Source organism: Mycteria americana, chromosome 3, assembly GCF_035582795.1.
Source record: "Mycteria americana isolate JAX WOST 10 ecotype Jacksonville Zoo and Gardens chromosome 3, USCA_MyAme_1.0, whole genome shotgun sequence".
NCBI classification, from domain to species: Eukaryota; Metazoa; Chordata; class Aves; order Ciconiiformes; family Ciconiidae; genus Mycteria; species Mycteria americana.
The window spans coordinates 95,628,858-95,650,884 of NC_134367.1; the positions used below are offsets into that span (position 1 = coordinate 95,628,858).

Consider the following 22,027-nt stretch of genomic DNA (forward strand, 5'->3'; position numbering starts at 1 on the left):
CCTGAGCCTTGCCAAGGTAAACTTGTGCAGTGACTTTGGGGTCAATTCAAAGAGATTAGATTCAGCATTATATGAAATTGGACTTTTTTAGACCTTTCAGAGATGTCTTCTGAAAATGACTTTATTTTTACAGTTTTTAAACTTTAAAAATATTTTTTTCCCTACACACTGGTCTCCTTCCTTCCCCCAGACATTTACACTTAGGGCTGAAGTTTTGAATGTCTTTTCCTTGGTAGTGGTTTCTTTCCAAAGACAGTTTGAAATCCCTACAGCCATTCTCAAGTTATGGGATTTCCTCTGGTACCTCCTGATTTCCAGCAGGGCTCATTGTTCCCTCCCTCAGTCCTATGTGTGATGTTGCAGCTGTTACATAGGTAGTGGATCATGACTGGCTCTTCCTTCTTACAGACATCTGCATTGCACGAGGAATTACATTCACCTGAACCTCTTCACCTCTTTTATCCTCCGGGCTATATCCGTCTTCATTAAAGACTCAGTGGTGAAGTGGATGTACAGCACAGCCACACAAGAGCACCAGTGGGAAGGACTTATCTCCTTCCAGGTAGGGGCAGACACTGTGGTGGTTCTCAGGATATTGGAGCCATCACTGTGGTGTGTCTGCACGACAGCAGGTAATTTCACTTTGCACAAAGAGGGTTGTACAAAATGCTGTTCTTCAGTCCACGGAGTTTCTCTGAAACTTGTAGCACAATGAATGCGGTTGTAGTTGTGCCACCTCAGGCTTGGTACAGGCAAGTAGTTGATGCCGTGGCATGTTTCTCTGCCTGTGGGAAGTTTGCCCCTACTAGACAGAGGAAACGTGAAGAGGTGGATTTTTGATTTATATACAAACGCCCATTTCTTCTTCCCATGCTGCAGGTTCATTTCTTCTAGCAGTGACAAGAGGGTATTCATTTCCCTAAGCCAGCACCTTTTGTGATAAGACTGTCCATCTTGTATAATGACCAAATTAGTTGGTCGTTCTTAGAGATCTTTATAATCTGTTAATGACAGAGAAAAGGGAAGCATCTGATTAAAATGCAAATTTGAAAGCATTTAGAAAAGCTTTGGAGGAACAGGCTAATTAAATACTTCTAATCGAAGGAAGAGGCTATACAACTCTTTTGTGACTCTGATGAAAGCATGCCTTTCCCCCTTCAGGTATGGAATACAAAATGTACTTGAATCTTCAAAGAAAGGGATTTTCATTATTTGTATAGTTCTTACAATTCTAGGTCACGGGTACAGCGTTTGCAGCTCCAATACAGGGTTGGGGTTGTAAAGGGTATGTTTTCTGATGCATAGTTAGTACCCATCCTTTTCTGACACTCTGCCTAAGGCTTAAGCACTAATACCACACGGTGAATCTCATACGATGGTCGATTTCTTCGCATCTGCAGTGTATCAATTGGCAGAAAATAACATTGTAATACATATCTTAAATGGTTTGGAAATGTTCCCATTGGATTGTCAGTCATTCCCTCCTTCCAGAAAAACCTAGGCTTTATGCTTTCACACATGGTTTATCCAACAGTGGTTTAATCAGAGCTGATGGATATATTAATTATGTAATCAGGTTTCATACTTATCTAAAGCCCTGCTGACCACCTCTCTGTAATTTACCAGCTAAGAGAGATTTTGCACTTAAATGTGATGCACTGGGCAATATTGCTGTTCTATCAAAAATCTTTTGCTTTGGAAAATAGTCAACATTATGGCATCCACTATTTGCTCTTTAATAGAGAAATTCTCAGCTGCAGAATAGAACATCTGGGGAATTGAAAAGATTGACTGACTGCAGTTGATACAGTACCTTTCACTTGCTCTTCTTTTATCTTTGTGTTGTGCTTTTCAAATTATAAGCCATTGCTTATTGATGGAAAATGCAGGACATGTTAACTTTTAATTTTTTTTTGGAGGAGGAATGTTGTTGAAAGCATTTATCTGCTGTGTATAGCACCTATTACTGGCTTCTGTTCTTTCAGTACTCAAATTAGCAAGCATTGTTTTGAGGAGCAAGAGTAGGAGAGAACACCAGTGTTTTGGGTTAGTATCCTTTTTTTTTTTTCTCAGCCCCTGTTGCATTCATTTGGGCTGTGCTTTCTTCCGTCACAGGAATCACTCAGCTGCCGCTTGGTCTTTGTGATGATGCAGTATTGTGTGGCTGCAAACTACTACTGGTTGCTGGTGGAAGGCATGTACCTGTACACGCTGCTGGTACTTTCAGTCTTTTCTGAGCAGAGAATTTTTCGGCTTTATCTCTGCATTGGCTGGGGTAAGTTGATCTTTCCATTTGTCCACCTGTGGCTGCGTGCGCCAGCAGATGGTTTAATAGGAAAAAGCATTGTCTGTCTATCGTAGTGCTGCCCAGTTCAAGTCCTGCACTCTCCATTCCCTTTTTGTTCCTGATCCCTTATCTTGTTTGAGCTGGAGGGTGCTGGGCCAGCACAGCTCCTGGATGCTTGCAGCGTAGAGACTGCAAGTGGGCTCATAACAGAGGGGCTGTGCAGCACCGTGGAAACTCCCTAAACCAGTGGCAGGTACATGGTACTTTTCCTGCAAGACATCAGCTTCCCAATACAAAAGATGTGCGGGTGATTCCAGGTGAGTGTGGACTTTCCTGCACTGTCCTGCTTCATCTCCTGAAAGTTTCCCGTTAGGTTCAAAGATGTGTTAACTACTTGTAGTGCAAAATAGCAATGATACCTTGTATCTGGTCAAGGATAACAGTAGAGAAATGGTGGCAGCATGAGCTAGGGAGATGCAAAGGGGCTGATGAACAAGGGGCTGCTAGCAGGGAGCTGTCAGGTTGGTTATGTGGGCAGAGCAGGTCAAGCAATGATCGTCGGGCAAAAGAGTGGTCAGGGTGCATGTGCCATGGGCATCTGTGTGCTTGAGATTAAAGACTGTGATGCCTTGAAATCGGTTGGTTGAGCCAGAGTCGCCTTCTGTAGAAATGCTAAAGCTTTGATTCTTTCACTGTCCAGTTAGCCTGAAAATATATTACTGTTCAGGATTAATCCTATTTTTGGAATGATCTCTTGTGTGTTTTTATTGTGTTCTCTCCCTTCCTCTTCTCCCCCCTCCCCTTTTGGTGGAAGTCAGGCAACTTTTGGAAAGCTGAAAATAAATCCAAGTAAATACTGCAAGTGCTTTCACAGATACTAGTTTGAACACTTAAATTGCTTTCACTCTCCTTCTCCCTCTATGGATTTGCCAACTGTGAATGTTCTAGGAAATTAGTCACTGGTAAAATGCATATAAATGGCTTACTGTGAATTACCCAATTCTACTGAACAGTGATATATGAGGAGCAAAGGCTTTCTGGGCACATCAATGGGAATAAATGCATGCAAGTAATAACAGTTCCATGCTGTAGAGTTTTAGTTATAAAGTTCTATATCTTCCATTATTGTTTTATATAGGACATACAGCAAAAGCAACAGCATCTTGTATCATATTTGAACTATGTATGTTTTAATCATATTTTATGAATAGCCATACCCCCAATTAAAAAAAAAAAAGATGGAGGAGCTCTCCTGAAGCATTGACTGAGGTCATGAGAGGAAATGGAAAAAGAGCAAAAATATATCTAGCCAAAATCTGAGGGTATTGTGTTGTTTTATAAGTAAGGGATAGGATGGTTTTGATCAGAATCACTTCTAGTTAGAGTTTGTCTCTTGCAAAAGCAGAAGGCAGAAACAGAAGACACTATTTTGGTTTTGTTCTTCCTTTACAATGAAAGTTTTGCTACTGTGTATTGAATTTCTGGATGAGTTTGTGGAAATGAGTGGCAATGCCAGAACTTAGCACTTAGATATATGGGTTTCGTCCAAGCTTCCTAGAAAAGCTCTGCCCGTGCCATTCAATCCTCATCTGTACAGCATCTTGCTATTCCAGCCATGGCTGCATGTGCAGACCTCACCAATGATTCTCCATCTTCAAATGCAGAAGCATCTGCTATTTCAGTGCTCCCAGATTAGTTATACCAGATAACAGTTTCATGTCTAACAAGTGGAAAGAGATGAAGATTTTTTTCCCACTCTTTCTTTCTTCTTCACTGGTGATTCCATGTTTGGGTGCTCAGGTCCCTCACCAGGTGCCTTTCTGCTGTATGCAATGCTCAGAAGACTTTTTTTTTTTTGAGCAGCATGATAGCCTGAGCATAATGCTGAGGCTTCAGAAAGCCAGTAGGTTCCTGTTTGAGCTGAGAGTCCTGCTCTTTGAAATAGTTTATCAACTGTAAAAATAAAGCTGGATCAAAAAATAAATATCTATTTGATTGTCAGAGCTGATTTGATACCTTGACCCTTTGTTCTGTTGATGAATCCTCTTTGAATTATCCTCTTACAGGATAATGTTTTAATTTGTTCATTACTCATCATTTGATGAATATTTATGTTTTAAATTTTCATATATGTATTGTTCACAAACTTGGTGGGTATTAGTCATTTCATCTTGTTACTTTTTCTAATTATAACTGAACTTTGTGGTCACTCACAGACCATATGATGTTGTTTTTGCTGTCTGAATAGCTTCTGCAATCCCCCATGTGAATTGCATATGTTTGGGCTTGTACTTCTCTCAAATGTACATATGAATAAAACTGTGTAGTCTCCTCAAGGTTTTTGTACACCTGAATGTTTGCGCATACTCTTGGTCATGATGTTTGCCCTGTTGTACTGCTTTTGAGGAACAGGTCTCGGAACAAACAAGAAACTAGAGCAAATTATTTCCTCAGGTAATCCCAAGCAAAACTGTAACGTGAGGGCCAGCTTTCAAATAGGTAGAAATGCCCCAATACCTATTTCTCTGCAAGTGTTTAAACTACTATATTAAATAGTGCTATATTTTGTTGTAGCAGGGGAAAAAAGTCCATGTAATAGTGTAAATAAAAAAGTACTTCTCCCATTTTATGTCTAACATGATCATTTCATCTCAATTCAAAACATGTAAAGGGTAAACCTGTTTTTCAAATAAAAGCATATAAAAGATACCATACTTAGTCTATGTTTTCCTAGGAACAGTTAGCAGACAATGAGGAGTGTGAAGAAAAATTAATAAATATTTCCCAAATATATTTTTGCTATATGGTAATTTCAGGTCAGTTCTTAATGTTGTTAGATGCTAGTCCATTTAGTATCAGTTCAAACGAGTAATTATTCTTTGCTGCTGAAGTGTGTTATAAGGGGAAAAATCTGTTTATCTTGTGTTACTGTACTTTGCAAAAGCTAGAAAAGTTATAAAATCCTGATAGACCTAAGGATACTTATGTAGTTTTACAAATTGGGAGTCATATTGACTATATTGATATAGAATCCTATATTGATAGGATTCTATAAACCTTCCTGATTGCTTGTGAAGTAACTGTATTCCTGTAATGGCCACTTCCTTGCTGAGATTTCATGCCATACTAGGCTTTGAGATGACAGGGTTAAATTTTTCCTATTTCATTTAACGTGCAAAATGTCTTTCTTATGTCTTCTTTTTCTTGGTAAAAGCAGACTTTCATACATTTGTGTCAACCCCGAATTCCACATATCTTACTGCAAAAACAATGGTTTATGCCACTTTCAAAGCTGATGGGGGAAAAAAAGCAGAAACACTAACAGCATCAACAAACAAAATTCTTAATAGGCTAATGGCAGAGCAGGTAAATGAGTTGTTCCCTTCAGTCTGGAGGTCAGCACAACAGTAGCTAAACAGGATGTTGATTCAGATAGTCATTATCACTTGCAGAAAACAAATCTGTTGCTATACATTGCTGGTACCTGGTGCTTCCTTCCTCTGGTTTAAGAGAAATCCTTGCCCACGGATCTCACCTTCTACAGACAACAAAACATTTGCAGAAGAAGGAGGGAAGAAAACAGCAGAACTACAGAGATCAAGATGATTACTCTTTTGGTTGGTTTGTTTCTTGGGATGTGCAGACTGCTCTTAATCAGGGTGTCCAGGACACCTACTCGGTGTTCATCGTGTCTGAGCCCAAGTGAAGAGTCGCTGAGTGTGACATTGTCTTCAAGCAGCTGTGTCAGTGCTGTACAAAGTAGTCTCCGGAGAAGAGCAGTTTATACTGTAACGCTGCTGTATGCATCTTTCAGCAGCTTTTAGTGGAAAAAGGACCTGTTCATATTCAGAAGTGGGGAGGAGGGAGGAATGGGGAAACAACAGCAACATCCCACAGTGACTGTGTGTGACATCCAGGCGGGAAGAATGATAGGAGACAAGTTTCAGCACTAAAGGCTAAGAAGAAAATTTTAATAAAAAGCTAAACATTCTCTGAGCTTCTGTGGCAATTTTACACCCAGCTGCACTTGCAGCAGGGAAACTGCCATAAAAAATAAATAATCCCCTTCCTTCCAAGCCTTGGCAATCCAAACTTGCTCTAAGAAGAATACTTTGAGGGAATGAAGCTACCAAAGGCAGGAAGCCTGGCTAGGCTATCAAAATCTGCATCCTGAGTGCAAGGAAGATCTGACTGGAATAGAGCTGGTAAGAAACCTTCCTTCTGAACCTGGCATGAACTCAGTGTAGCAACAGGATGCATTCATTGCACTAACCACATCTTGTCTGTTTTCAAATGAAAACTGTATTCCAGATAAGGATGTGAAAATGGTTTTTGTGTCCAGACTGATCTTGGTAGGAGATGCATCTGTCAGGAGTTTCTCTTAATTCTCTTCACTTTTTGTCTTCTGCATTAATCTTTCATGCTTTTCCTTTTTTAGAAAGAAAAACATCTCATCTTTTCTTCTCATATCTTCAATGCTCTTACTCTTTCTACATCTAGTCATATTTATTTATCACTTCTTTCAGTTCCTCATCACATTCTTGCATTTGTACATCAAGCGGTTGATCAAGTCAGACTGTCCTGGATGGTTTCTGAGAGAAAGAGGAGGACTGGAGCTCTTCTGACAGCCATAATGTCCTTCTGGTTTGTGTGCCTGATTGTCTCGGACGTTGAACTTCTCACCACTTGGAAACCAGTGATGTCAGGTTACATCTGAAATATGAGCTTATACACAAACTCATCAGTCCTAAAATGCTGTGTTCAGAGTATGTCCTTATTTAAGGGTCTCAGCAGGATGGCAGTGCTCTGGTACTATGGGTACTACAAATTTACCTCAGGAAGAATCTCTAATCAGCACGTGGGGATGAGAGGAGCTTCTCTTACTCCTCATACATCTTTCTCCCCTGAAATTGCCTTTACGTACAATGCAAAGCTAGAAATATCATTTGTAAGAATGAAAACTTGCTTGCACATCAAGCTAAGGGAAAGAAGGAAAGGCAGTATGGAATAGCACCACCTGGTGACACCTTTCCTGGTAACTGCTATGTAGTGGACTCCAGAACAAGCCTGAGCTTTTCTGTTCTGTTACCAAAATCTCAGACCCATTAAATGGAGAGACTGTTACCAGGCCATGGTAGTTTCCATTAGCAGCTCCACGAATTGTGCTCCTCCCTGCTCATTAGGGACAGTGGAGCATAGTGAAAATGGCAAGCTTTCTTCTCTGACTTACCCAATCCTATTATCATTCTGGATAATGCCTGGTTTTCCAACTTTTTTTTTTTACTATACAGACACCTGGCCAGGTGTAGAATAGGTAAGCTAGAGTGAAAATAAGTAGGTCATGCTGCTTATTTATGCAGTGGGGTGATAAGATGTTGATTTGGCAGTTCCATTACTTTCTCATCATCTATAATATGTATTAGTATCATAGCCTGTAATTCAGGTGCCCTGTCCCCTGTCATTTGAAGTTGAACTTTATTAGCTGAGCTGTTGGCATGCTTATTTCCTAGTACACTTGACAGATTTCACAGTCATCATGTAGTGTTCAAAGATTTTTGCTCAGTTATCAGCCTGCAAGAATTAACATGGCAGAGGCTATTATGAGCAGGCTGTTCCAGTTTCTGGCATCTTCAGCAGTGATGCAGGACAAACAAGAGTAGACATTACCATTTTCAGAATTCAGAGACCTTTCTGTGGTTGGTTAGTCTGGGAAAAGATCAGTCTCAGAGCTTTCTGTATGACAAAAAGCAAAACCAGAAAGAGTTCAGCCTATATCTTAAATAAGTGCATCCTATAAATGGGTGCAGTTTTTTCTCAGATGTCTGATATTCTTTGAATAGCAGCAGCAAGAGAAAGAGGTGTAGGACTGAAACTCAAATGCACCAGAAGAGCTGCATGTTGAGAGCCCAGGACTGGAATACAATGCTGATTCTGTTAATGAATGATAGTCTTCTGTAGAGTTTGTTCAAGGAACTGTATACAGTTTGCTTCCACTGCCTGCCGAAGCCAGCCAAATTTCTCTTGACTGAGTGAAGTAACCAGAATACTATTTGCATTTGTGCCAGTTAATGTAGGTTAATTAGGTATCAAGATTATAAATTAATCTACGGAGAGCCTCAGTGATCCTTGCAAACTACAATTATTGTGGAGATGCTGCAGTCTTGCTCTTCTGCTGTTGTGAATGACTTCTACAGACTTGAGGTGGATTAAGGAATGTTCTTGGGGCAATCTCCTCTTTAGATCTTGACTAGGGCTTTGGAAAACCAGATGCATTCCCATCTGCTGAGAGTGTGTCCCAGTTTTCAGAGCCACCCATTTCTTAGGATGAGACTTTGTGAATTTAGTAGATGTCCAACGGTATCCATATAGAACTTGCACTGATGTTCAAAGCTTACATGTATGTATTGCACTGTTAAGCCTTGGTGTCTCAGATTAAAATGTGTATTGCTAGCATGGAAAATAATGCGACTGATGGTGTTGCAACACTAAGGCACCAGGGGCCTGCAACACAAGTGAGAATGGACAGAGGATGTTGAGCAAAGCACCTTGTACGTGCTGCCTATTAATTTGTATTTGCATAGCAGGATGTTGGTGTAGTTCAATAATACCAGCCTCTCTCTAGCTAGGCTCTCTTGAAATATAATATTCATAACAAATTCTCAATTCAAATGTCAAGTAATGTGATTAAACACGGAGAAATTTCTAATGTATCCAGAAGATGGAGATATCCACAAATCATTATCATTGTCACTCGATATATCAGTTCCCTCCACTGAAATACAGCCTTTGTGCTGTCAGTGTTGAAGTCTTATCCTGTTTCATAATAAGGTGTCTTAATTCTCAGCAAAGTCAAGAAAGGAATAATTCAAACTATAATTAGTTCCTGTGAATCAAAGGCTCATTTGTGTTTGGAAGTGATTTGCAATGAGCCTGTTCTTAATCTCTTATGTCACTATCAAAGCAGCATGGAGTTCTTAGTAACTTTGCTCCCAAAATATTGTGTACTCTCAGTATCAGGTACATCCATGGAACATGTTCAACCACCTGCCCCAATAATCTCTTCTCGATTCATTATCTTTGCTATTATTCTAATTATTGGTATTTTTTTCTTGCTGCTCTTTATTCTCTCTCTTTTTTTTTTTAACTGATTAAGGACAATAATTAGTCTTTCGTGTCTGTAGTATTTAGCTGTTCCGATAGTAGAGAAAGAATACAGTACAGCAAGAGAGAAGGCTTTTACTGATAATACCCACTACAGACACTGCTTGTAGATTTTCATACTGCAAGAGATCACCCATTTCCCTGTGGCTTCTGCTGTTGGGAGCTGTTTATTTACCATGTGTAGTGTTTGCTGCAGTGCAGTGCTGCACACTGATGTTCTTATGGTCCCTTACCATAATGGTTCTTAAGAATGCAGTAACAAAGCACATTAAATGTTGCCCTTCCTATACAATGTACATGCAGCATCAGAAACTGCCCAAGGAGGTACACAGAGGAATTAGACCATCTTGATCCATCCTTAGGCAGAAATTCCTCACCCTGCTCATTGAGTCTCAACCTGCTCTCCTTCCTTGTGGGCTTTTTTGGCATTCCCTGTACTGAGAATTGGTTGGTAGATGCACTTTAAAATTATTTTTCAAGACCTAGACATTTCATAAATGAAAGAAGTTAGTTTGAGAGCCTTTGACATTGTAAAGCGAGTAATGACTGCCAGCTTGTTTGGCTTTTCTCTCTTCTCTTTACACCCCAGATAAACTGACCAACCATAGCACGTGCACTGTCAGGTTAGCATAGGACCGAGCCTCTTCTCAAGACCAGATACATCTGATGTCTTTGCTGCAGCTCCTCAAGTCCATGCCAGTACTGCAGCCCAAACTTGGGACTTCTCTGCGGGGGAGGCCTGAGCACGCTTGCTACGTGTCGTGTGCCCACGCTCCCCTTTGCCACTGGGGATACGTGGGGCTGCGTGTGCTCCAGCCCCAATGCCCACAGACAGCCTGAGCTTGGTGCTGCCTGAATACAGCGTAGCTGACCCACAGGCAGAAAGGTGGATGCAAAGGTTGGGATCAGAGCGCACTATGCTCCTCTCCAGCGTGAATATAGAGACCAGCAGAGCTTCCAGAAATTTCGTTCCCTTGGCCCCTCTGTGAAACTTTCTGCGGAAAAGCTGGTATATGCCAAGTATGGGGGTGATGGTCTGTTGTTCATTTTTCATGCCTGTTAGGAGCTAGGTGGGGGCCCAGGCAATAAATGAGTTACCTGTATTAGTTACTTGCAGGTTAGATTCCTCTTCCCACCATTGACAGCCATCTGTGCTGGGTAGGAGCTGCAACCCTGTCACCAGTTAATTATGTTGCTCATCATTACGTGGGGGGTTTGCCTTTCTCTCTGCTTTTCCCTGTCTCTTAATGTCAGTGTCAACCTTGTCTCCTCTCTCCCCAGGTGTGCCAATGCTGTTTGTTATCCTCTGGGGAACTGTCAAGTACCTTTATGAAGATGAGGGGTTTGTTTAGTTCTGATTTTTCTAGCTATCTCATTTGTGCTGTATGTGTGCACCGGCAGGTCATTGTTTGCTTTCTGTTCGGTGTAGTTTGCTTTGGCAATGTGCTGAAACCTCACATAATTGCTTCTGTTTTGTCTGAAGGTCTTGCATAATATTTCAGAAACGAGCATATGTTTCTTTCTGATCAGAACTTTCTGCATGTCTGAACGAATCTATCTGAACGAATGTATCCTTTTGCAGGTCAAGGAAAGGTATGTTTTGTTTTTCTGTAGTTACAGTATCAACAGTAGAAGTCATTATACCCAACCAAGACCACTCCTGATACTGTGCCTTTGGCAGTAGCCTTTACAGTTATGCTTCAGAGGAAGGCAAAAACCTCCCACAGGATTCTGCCTGCGATTTGTAGTGGTTAGCTTATGCCTAGCAGCAGAGATGTGATTGTCTCTTCTTGTTTAAGCTTCCATTATTTAGATCTTCTTAAAATAAAGGCACATTCTCTGTCTGCTTATGTTAGTCTTGCTGCAGTCAACTATACCGCACATAAGACTGCTGCAAAACACAAAATACTTTTCATCCGCTTTTACCACAGCAGCTGCTCTGAAAAACTGCCTTTATATATGCTTCATGTACCAAATAGCATTCTAGTTTGTTGTTGTTTGGTTTGGTTTGTTTTTTTTAAAAAAAAACAACAAAAACAAAAGGGAGGAAAGTGGCTTCCTCTTCTTAGTGACAGTGACTGCCTGGAAATATTTGGGTAGCTTTCTTTGTGATGAAATAAATAACTTTATGCTATTTTTTTTTAAATTCTAAATATACTATTGACTGGGTCTTCCTCTTACTTAGTTTCCAAACAACCCAGCCAGCACTTTTGTAGAGGGTCCTTTTTTCTTGTTGTAGCCCCCCCCCCGCCCCCAAATCCTTGCTGGAGAGATGCTGCAATGTGAATTTTCAGTGTAGTCAGAGCCACCCCCAGACTTTTTTCTGGTGTTCGTGAGTATTAAAAACCAGCTTTTTTTTTTTTTAGTATCTTTCATAGTACTGAACCAGTTCAGTCAAAGCTGCCTTTTCTGGGTTAAGTAATGCTAGGATTTTCTGACTTTCCTTTTCAAGGTTGACTTGATAATATTCCGTAGCAAGATTGTGGCTGTACTGATGTATTGCAAGTTTTGTTGAAATTATCAGAATAGGTATAGAGAACATGCGGCCTCTGAACAGGCGATGTTCCATGGGCATATCTTCCCATTGATGTAGAAAATGTATTCAAAGTGCTCATGCTGAGCCCCCTACATTATGCAGTGCTCAGAGCTGATTTATGTTTTCCATTAAGGAAAACTGTCACTCACTGCCTTCAGCGGACCTTAAAAGGGGCAATTTTGCACCTTATTGAATCTTCTAAATCTTGTATAAATATTTGTAAAATACAGTAATAAATAACCACGTGCAGCAGCTTCTCTGAAAGGCGAGATTTCTGTGCCTTGGGCGGGCATTTGCTGGAGCAGCCAGGGATATCTTTCATGCTGTTTGCCATAGCACTGTCACCATGGATGTGCACTGGGCTGTAAATTTCATTTGTGACTTAACTACTTCCCTGGCTATGAGGAATAACTCGAAGTGAGCCTGGTCAGAGTTGGGCCTTTGAGGCAGTCCTGTGACCGTAGCCATTTGAATGAAGGACTGAAGCCTGCAAGACTTACTTGCAGACTGGCTCCTTCCTTCCTTACACGTGCAAGTGTAAACTCCTTTAGAAAGCAGTTGCTGTTTAAAAAGTGAGCTATTGAAAAAGACTTTGTCTAGATTACAAATAAAATTAAAGGCAAGCTAGGCTTCTTAGTTGTTAGACTGTGCCTAAAGAGCTGATACTTACACATCTTTGTTTCTATCTGCAATCAATTATGGGAGCAAGACAGCCAGCCTACAATCTTTTTTTAAAAACGGAGGCATTCAGCTGTATCTCTTCAAGGTGAAAATTCAGTGTTTTCATTTTTAGAAAAAGAATACCAGATGGGTAAGCAAAGGCAGAAACTTCCCAGTAGCATTGGTTTCACTGGACCAATTCTCTATTCACAGCTCTGAGGCTATTAGTTGCCAAGCATCTTCTGAGTGGTGCTGAGCAAACTGCAGGGCTAGATCCCAAACACAATAGATGTTGGTGTATTTATCGGTGTGGCAATCCCAGAAAGCACAAATGGACAAGAAAGCATGTAGAGATCTATCAATTTTATTTTCTAGACACTTTAATAGCTGTGACACTTTAATTGGGCTGTAATGGCATTTTTATTGCACATATTTGTATAAATTTAAAAGTAGCTAAAACTGCTCTGTGCCACAGGAAGCAAATTAATACACACAGAAATGTAGCAAAGTTAATGTAAAGAATCATTTCTCAGCCTCTGTCGTTATCAGGAAATTTTAAAATTGCTTCTGCTTCCACTGCAGCTAGTCAGAAAATTAGAACTCCACTTCCAGCCATGCCTATTATCCTGCTGGTCTTGAGGAGTTCAAATAAAAATAATTTTAAAGGCTCCATGAAGCTGGCTCCCCGTCACGCGTACCAATTAAGAAGTTCTTCTGTTACTCAGATTCCAGCTCGGGTACGCTCGTTGCACACAGTATGTACACCTTTTTTTTCTCCAGTATCTAAAATACAATTGAATTGCAGGTTGTGGAGCTGCTGGTTGCAATAATATGCTTGTTATATGCATTAAACTGAAACTGAATGGAAAAATGAAATCCTGAGCCCTTCTTGGGCTTGCAGCACCTGCAAGGGAATATGGAATTGCCACAGCCAAGCTGCTTCACTTTCCTCTCCAGTATGTGAGCACGTGCGGGTGTGCTGTTCTGCACAGTTTGCTAGTTTCTCTCAAGTTGACTGTCCCGTTACGAGGCTGAGGAGGATTTACTCTCCACCAACATCACCCAAGCTGAAGTTCCATAGGCCTCTTAAGAAACCCGAAGGAAAATTGAGCATATATATGTTTTGGCAGATGAGATTTGGAGATGAAGAGAAACTTGTTTTGTGAAGGAACCTATGTTTTCTGTAGTGCAGTGTCATAGTTTGTTTCACAGCCTGTGTAGGTCAGAAACCTGCTGGCTTTACTGGTGACTGTTGCTTTGGAGTAATGCTGAGCAATATGGCAGGAGACTTAACAAAGTTATTTCATAGAAATATTAAGAATGCTGTCGCTGCAGCAACAAGTGAAGTGGCATGTGAGCACTGCCCCAGCACCTGGGCCGTTGTGCACAGACATGGCCTGTCATACAGTCGGGGGTGGCTGGCTGTGGCCAGGGTGGGACCTGAAAGAGCTAGATGTACAAACCCCCCCAGTGTAAAGTTCACTTCGAACCAGTGATCCCAAACTGTGGCTTTCAGGCATCACTTTTCTTGTGATTGTTCTCCAATATTGCTCAAGGACACAGGAATTTAAAAAGCTAAAATGAGACTTATGGGGAGAATGAAGTATTATATTGCCTGCAGCATGCTACTTACTTGGCAGAGGGCTCAGCTGGCCAACAGAAGCTGGGAACTATTGCTCCCATCTTTGATTTTACTTGCTTATAACTTTTAAAACTTCCTTTGGGCCTGAAACCTGTACGTATACAGTGAAGGAACTGGAGTTTGCTGCCTTAATTGCTTTCTCCTGGTTGAAATTAGTAGGTCCTTTTTGAAAATAAGGACAAATAAAGTAGATGTCTGATCTAAATTTTGATATGAGAAAAGTGATGGTAGGTAATGGGATAAAGAACTAACAAACAGTTAAATAATAAGATGACCTGACATTGGAGTCTGAAGAGTAATAAAAAATAATGCAGAAAGAAGAGGATAAGAACCATGCAGGAAAGGTCTGACTCAAACAGATTCCCCCCTTCTCCTTTCAGCCACATGACAAATTTGACCTTGGTTTTAATGGAGTAAATCTTCATAATTAACTGATGATAATTCATAGCAAATTGTGGAGGAGAGCTAGCCGTTAGTGGGCAAGAAAGGCCGGTGAGTAGTATCCAGTTGGATTATGATAGCTGCAATAGTACAAAGCATTCAGTGTTTCTAAGAAGCAACTGCATCTGTTTCCATGTCAGCATGATGTGCTTTCCTGGTATCTAGTCCTCAATATTGTTTTCCATCTGCATTGCTGTGACAGAATGAAAAGCAGGGGATTTTAGTAATGTACTGAAACTTTTTATTCTTGTCTCCTTCTTTTTGCCATCTTCCTAGTTGCTGGACCAGAAACTATAACATGAATTACTGGTTGATCATCAGACTGCCCATTCTCATTGCCATTGGGGTGAGTATGGGGCGTGTGCAGTAAGCTGGCAGATTTCCATGAGAACAGGACATGATATAGTACGAAGAGCAGATGTGCACATAGCTGTTGTGCATGCCCAAAGGCTAATAACCTTTGAGGGTATTGACATTTTAATTCAGAAATGTGATTTTATGAAACCAAATTGGTTTCTGTCACTGGAATTTCTGACTAGCATTTTGTTTAATTTGGCCACACGCTGTCACGTTGCAGTGGCAGCACATGATAACAAAACAGGATGCTGCAGCAATCCAGTTAACTCCCCGGTGTGCAGAAAGCTATGGCAGATAGTACAGGGAGGTAGAAGATAATATCCCAGGTACTGGGCTACAGAAGAGCAACAAGTTATGTGGCATTGTGGAGAAATGCTACGTTCTGCAGCCACAATACTGTGTCAGTCTCGGACCTCCAGACAAGGCAAATGAGACAGCCCACACCTTTACTGTGTCTCATTCCCCAGAGATGTAGGTAAGCTGCCCTGCTTTTAGTGAACCGCCTATGTTTTCAAAGATGACTTGTACATTCACAGAGGATGTAGTTAGAGCACAGTTCCTTAGCAAGGAGTTGAGTTCCGTGGCAAATTCTGCAGCTGCGGAGTAGCAGGATGCACAGGGACCTACACGTGCATGCACGAACCAGCTTTTTTGAACACTTATGCACATGTGTTTCTTGACGATGATATAAATCCTTCTTTCATTTCTCCAGGTAAATTTTCTGATCTTTATCAGAGTTATATGCATCATCATCTCCAAACTACAGGCTAATTTGATGTGCAAAACTGACATAAAATGCAGGTATGTCATATTGCGGTCTGACACTTTTTGTGCCCATCAAAATGGAAGTAGACAAGGAGGTACATGAAAGGAGTGGATTGGCAAAAGTGGTTAAAGATCACAGGACTTAAGTAATGCCCAGGCGTGGTGTCACGCATTGGTATGCCTGCTTGGACAGTCAGTCCCCAGAAAAGCCCCCTGCTGAAGCCAGGGTAGGTGTTACACCTGTGTTATAGATAAACAGAAGGCTTGATCTCTGAGTTCATCACTTTGCAGTCTTCCATAATACTGGATGAATATTAATTAAGCAGATGTTTTTTAAATACTTGCAGCATACGCAAGTACTGGATGTTAAAGGTCCTTGAATGTGTCCAGAGGAGGGCAACAAAGCTGGTGAAAGGGCTGGAAGGAATGTCCCATGAGGAGCGGCTAAGGACTTTGGGCTTGTCTAGTTTGGAGAAAAGGAGGCTGAGGGGCGACCTCATTGCTCTCTACAGCTTCCTGAGGAAGGGAAGTGGAGAGGGAGGTGCTGATCTCTTCTCCATGGTATCCAGTGACAGCACACATGGGAATGGTTTAAAGCTGTGCCGGGGAGGTTTAGGCTGGATGTTAGGAAGCATTTCTTTACTGAGAGGGTGGTCAAACACTGGAACAGGCTTCCTAGAGAGGTGGTCGATGCCCCAAGCCTGTCAGTGTTTAAGAGGCATTTGGACAATGCCCGTAATAACATGCTTTAAGTTTTGATCAGCCCTAAATTGGTCAGGCAGTTGGACTAGATGATCATTGTAGGTCCCTTCCAACTGAAATATTCTATCCTACGCTATCTTAATTTGAAAAAAATAATATGAGTGATAGGAATAAAAGCTTTAACTCCAATGAAGATCAAGATAGGGGTCATTTTGAGTGTCGCTCCTTGTTCTTCTTGCCAATTGTCATTGGGAAAAACTTTCAATCTTGAATGCATAGGATGTTTCAAGAGAGATGTCAGGGTTATCACAGAAATGTTCAATTTTTATTTTGCAGGCTTCACCCTGTCTCTGCCTGTATTCTTCCTGTTATTTAATCACCTTACTAAGATTCATGGTCACATCCTTCATTTCTGCATCTTGGAGAATACTTTTGTATTGCAGCCTGAAAAATAATGTAGCAATAACAAGTTAGCTGTTGAATTAACCAGTGTGGAACTACATGCTGTGATAGCCGGACTGCTACTGGCAGTTGACTTAGCTAGTTTGAAGTTGAGTATTTCAATGCTGCAGCCTTCTAAGCTAGACACAGCATGTATTTTGGTGCATTCTCATCAGAGGATAGATTTGCCTTGTATGTTACCTACCTTCTTTACCTCATGTGAAATTTTGAAAATCCTAATGTGTGTTTAGAGCTCAAAGCAGAGAAAAGGACTCGTTTTAATGAGCTGTAGGCTTTGCTTTCATGCCTACTGTTTTTTTGAATATATGTGAACTTTATTTGCCAGGGTAAAATTTGTGGTGGTGGAAGGGGGGCATTTTCCAGTTCTGATGGCTTGAAGCCATTTAAAAGTCTGACTGCAAATTTACCCTGTCAAGGGAGAAAGCCCTTGCCCTCATGACTTCTGCAAGCAGTAGGAAGGTTTGATGCAGGTGAGCCATTTCTCAGAGGTGCATGTTCATTCATTTCTTCATGTTGCATGTTCAAAAATCTGCTGTGTAAACAGAAAGGCTTTATCAGAAAAGGATTTACCCAGTAACAGAGCCTTCTTCACTGACAAAGACTGTAGTCTTGGTGTTCTGTCGAGAGGTTGGTGGTTATAGCCAGAAGCTTTGGGGAAGTCTTTTACCCAGAAGAGTTCAGTTCATTGGTATGCTTCTAATGATAACAAGACCAGTAGTCAGAGATTCCTGTATCAGAATTTTTTTCCTCCCTTCTTTTCTGCTCAAAGACACTGGAAAAGATTTTGCATGGAGGGAAGACAGAACTGCTATGTTGGAATATGTTATTTTAAACAAGGACCAGTCCAGGTGCCCTAGAAAGTCACTAGCTTAGATACGTTTGTGTATAGAAAGAAGAAAAGTGTTTTGCTCTCAGGCCAGTCTTTCCTTCACCTCTCTCCTGTTGCCCATTCATTTGATGACAGAGAGCTCAGTGTTCAGTATGGCAGCAAATCCCTTTTCTCTACAGAAGGACTTGGAGTTGTGGAGAAACTTCTCTCCTTGCTCAGGGAAAGGCTTTTCTTTAGGTAGGTCTTAATTACCCAGGAAGCCTTTTCATAGGACTTTGCATGGCTTCCTGTTTAAGGCAAAGCTCTCCAAGTATCCCTTCTAGAACAATTAGCATTCATTAAATAAGCTAGGGGATTGCTGTACACATACACAACTCCCTTTTTTTACCTAGGCGGTGTCTCCAGAGCCAATTCAGCATCAGCCTCCCGCTTCTACCTCTATCTCAGGCAGGAGGTGGTGGAGCAGAGCCTCCATCACAAGACTTGCTGGTAAGCTGCTCATTTAAACAAGCCCCCTAATGCAATGGTCTGCCTAGGTCCACTAGGGATCTGCATTTCTGCTTACCTGTATGTGTGAACTGTTTAATTTCAGTAGTTGCTTTAATTCACCATCCCTCCGTCCTTGTGTATCAAGGACATTGGCAGGCCAGTGGATGGGCTGACAGGAGCCTTCCACTTGGTATGTAATAACCCCATGCAGCAGTACATGATGGGCACTGACTGGGGAGAAAGCAACTTTACAGAAGACCCAGGGATGCTGGAGAACAACAGGTTGAACATGATTCAGCAGTGTGCCCTTGTGACGGCGTAGGCTGACCGCATACTGGGCTACACTAGCAAAAGCAGAGCCAGAAGGTTGAGGGAAGTGACCGAACCCCTCCATTCAGCACTTGTGAGACTGCTTCTGGTGTCCACGTTGAGGCTCCCTAGTACAAGAAAGACATTATGTTCTGTCCCTCCAACCCCATGGGACTTGCATCAGTTTTGCACCAAGCTAGTTCAGGGGCTGGACCAAGTGACATAGAAGGAGGTGCTGAAAACTGGGTTTATTCAGTCTGGAGAACAGAAGACTAAGCAAGGATTTAATTGCAGTCTTCAGCCACCTAATGGTGGTTATACAGAAGACAGAGCTGGAGTATTTTCAGAGGTGCACAGTGAAAGGACAAGAGGCAGAGGTCACAAGTTATAGCAAGAGAAATTCCAATTGCATGTCAGAAGTGGAAAAAAAAAAAAATACACAGTGAGAGTGGTCTGATGCTGGAAGAGAGGCCCAGAGAAGGGCTGTGGAGGACCTTGGAGATACTCAAAACTTGGCTGGACACAGCCCTGAGTAACCTGCTGTGAACTGGAGTTGGACCAGAGACTTCCAGAGGTCCCTTCCAACCTGAATGATTACATGATTCAGAATAGCAGCCAACAGCCCTAGGACGCACAACATCTACTAAGTACTGACAGCCCTGCTAGTTGAGTGATTTTGTATCTACTGAATTGTCTCAAGACAGGTTGTTGTGAGATATTGATAGGTTCTGTGGCCCAGGATAGCCCTTTGAACTCCCATGTGAGGCTCAGGCATCTTTCATTATCCCGTTGAGTGGCTAGCATGTATGTCTATCAAAAGAGAGTTAAGGACCATTCTTGTGACTGTGTTCCTATGGTCGTATCCCTGAGCATTGCTCCCTCACAGGTGAAAAGTGTTTTATTTCAGGTTTGTCTTTTTTCCTTTGGTAGCTGTGTCTTTGAACTTGCTGTTTAAATCATGGAGTCATCACTCACTTTAAGACAGTTTAACTGCTTTTCCAAAGTGTTCTGCAGTTATGGTTAGTTACAATCTTTTGAAGATTTACCACACCACAGAGGGAGGAAGGAATAGCAAGTACTCCTCCCTTTGCCAAGATATTTTTAAAAGATTCCAATTATTGATAGATTATTTCTTTCAGGCCATCAACAAGGTAGGTTTTGGTCATCTTTCCCACTTACAGATGGGGAATAGGATACACGAGAAGACATCTTGGGTACAAGAAAGCACATGGCCGCCTTCTGAGTTTGGAAGAAGATTTTCCAGGTGAAATACAGCCAGTAGCTGAATACAGAGCTTTGCTCTCCGTAGGAAGTGGTCTGCAGTGGAGTGGCAGGGGCAGTTAAAACATGTTGAAACTTACTATAAGGTTGTTTGGGGGATTATTATTTATTTTTTTTCTGCAGCCTCTGGAGGAGGACCCTGTGACACAAAGCGGGGCAGTGACTTACCAAAGTTGACAGTGTGTCAGAAACAGAATGCAGAAACAGTGACTCGCAGTGATCATTGGGATCAACGATGATATACTCAGTGGCACTGTTTGTTTTCTTTCTTTGTGATCTTAGGCTGGCCAAGTCTACGTTGACTCTGATCCCGCTGCTGGGGACCCATGAGGTCATCTTTGCCTTTATTACTGATGAGCATGCCAGAGGGATGCTGCGCTTTGTGAAGCTTTTTACTGAACTCTCCTTTGCTTCTTTCCAGGTAGCACTCACACTGTGCCCATGTGGATAAGATATTTTTTAACTGCTGTTTGGGGACTTGCTTTCTCTCTCATTCGTTGCATGTTCCCTGTTCTTTATATTTCTCAATTTAGCACTGGATGTTACAGGATTATGACAGTGGAAGGGAAAGTATGAGGACTAATTTTTAATAGCCAATTTAGATGTTAGCGTCACATGCTCTTATTTTCAATGTCTTAAATTTACAATAAACTGGTATTCCTATCCACGTATTAATATCTACTTCCTATGCGACACCTCAAGGCAATAATGAAATTGTCTGTGATTTCCTGTAATTGTATAATGGCATTGCTGAAAGCAAATTTTGTGCTTTCTCCAGTGTTTTTGATACTCCTTGGAAAATCTGTGCTGTGAGAGGTAGCTGTCTACAGCTGTAACTGCATGTGAGGAGGACGTGGGTTTACTGTGATTTTTATTTAGCTGTTGCCTTAGGTAAGGCCATTTCAAAAGAGTCTCCTTGTCTAAGGGAATCATTATTCTTCTAGTTTCCCTGCTCACCCACTCATTTCCTGTTTATCAAGCACAGAGCTGTATTTAAGATCACTGAGAGCTGTATTTAAGATCACTGGGGATTGTTCACTTATGAAGTGTTTATAACTTGAAACCAGGTAAGGAAAAAGGGGAAAGGAATCTTTAGAAAAAAAAATAACAGGTTGAAGAAAACAGTAACTCCTTTTTCCTAAGATTGTGTGCTTTGAGACATAGTTTGGTCAAACCTCTCCTCTGCCATCAGAGCTGTCAGGGAGCACAGATTGTCTCCATCTTTCAGTCTTATATGGGACATGCCAGTGTGGAGCCTCCAGCCCTCTGCAGGTTTGTTTGGCAAAGCGAGGGAACTGCTCTGCTCACTGCTCTTCTTTTTTTTGTTGATTTCAGGGGCTGATGGTTGCAATTCTCTACTGTTTCATCAATAATGAGGTAAGAGAGACACTAGTTGTTCCAATTTGCCTTATCAGCATCCACTATAGGAAAAGGAAATTGAAAATGGTCTTGAACTGCTAAATTGTCCTTGTTCAGGACTTCTACTGTTTTTTACAGACCCTCCTCTGTACAGCTACACAGGATAACTCCTCAGACAAATGTTGTTGGAAGGAATTCAGGCAGTATAATTTAGGGCCACTGTTTGTAGACATGAAATCTTGCAAGTTGTCTTGCTCACAATTGTATAGTTTGCACTACTGGAGCTTTTCTTTTATCAAGAATTATAGCTGCTGCTCTTAATCTGTCTCATAGTGCTGCTTATTTGCTTGTTTTGGTGAATGTGGGAGTAGAGCCCGTTTTATTCTGAGAACTCAACTCAGCTGTCTGGTGAGGTCAGAGAGTCCTCTTGGCTAATGCCTGTATAGTTTGGTTTCATTTGGTTTCCCTGTGGCCCAGCTACTTGAAGACATCATCGTGCTCTCATTCAAACTGAACCTCACGGAGTGGTGAGCTCTCCCACAGGCCCAGAAGAAATATAGCCAGGGCTTTGAGTTAACTGATTGCAAGTACCATCTTCTATGGCTCCTGCTAAATCCCAGCCCTGCTGAGGGAAAGAGTAGTGTTCTCTTTCAGTATTGCAGGAATCTCTCATGTTGCCTTCTAAGTGATTATTATTATTCATTCATTCAGCAGCCAGGTTTGCAAGGGAAGCAAACACTACTAATT

At 41.5% G+C, this 22,027-nt stretch overlaps 1 protein-coding gene across 1 annotated transcript in view; it reads left to right on the plus strand.

The window, feature by feature from the left end:
* Positions 1-22,027, plus strand: part of GLP1R (glucagon like peptide 1 receptor) — an 87,729-nt gene that overhangs the window by 61,526 nt on the left and 4,176 nt on the right. Inside the window, exons 6-12 of the mRNA XM_075497410.1 lie at positions 409-562; positions 2,116-2,275; positions 10,730-10,790; positions 15,004-15,073; positions 15,797-15,885; positions 20,204-20,342; positions 21,257-21,298. Of these exons, the coding sequence (XP_075353525.1) occupies positions 409-562; positions 2,116-2,275; positions 10,730-10,790; positions 15,004-15,073; positions 15,797-15,885; positions 20,204-20,342; positions 21,257-21,298 (715 nt within the window). The remainder of the gene's footprint in view (positions 1-408; positions 563-2,115; positions 2,276-10,729; positions 10,791-15,003; positions 15,074-15,796; positions 15,886-20,203; positions 20,343-21,256; positions 21,299-22,027) is intronic.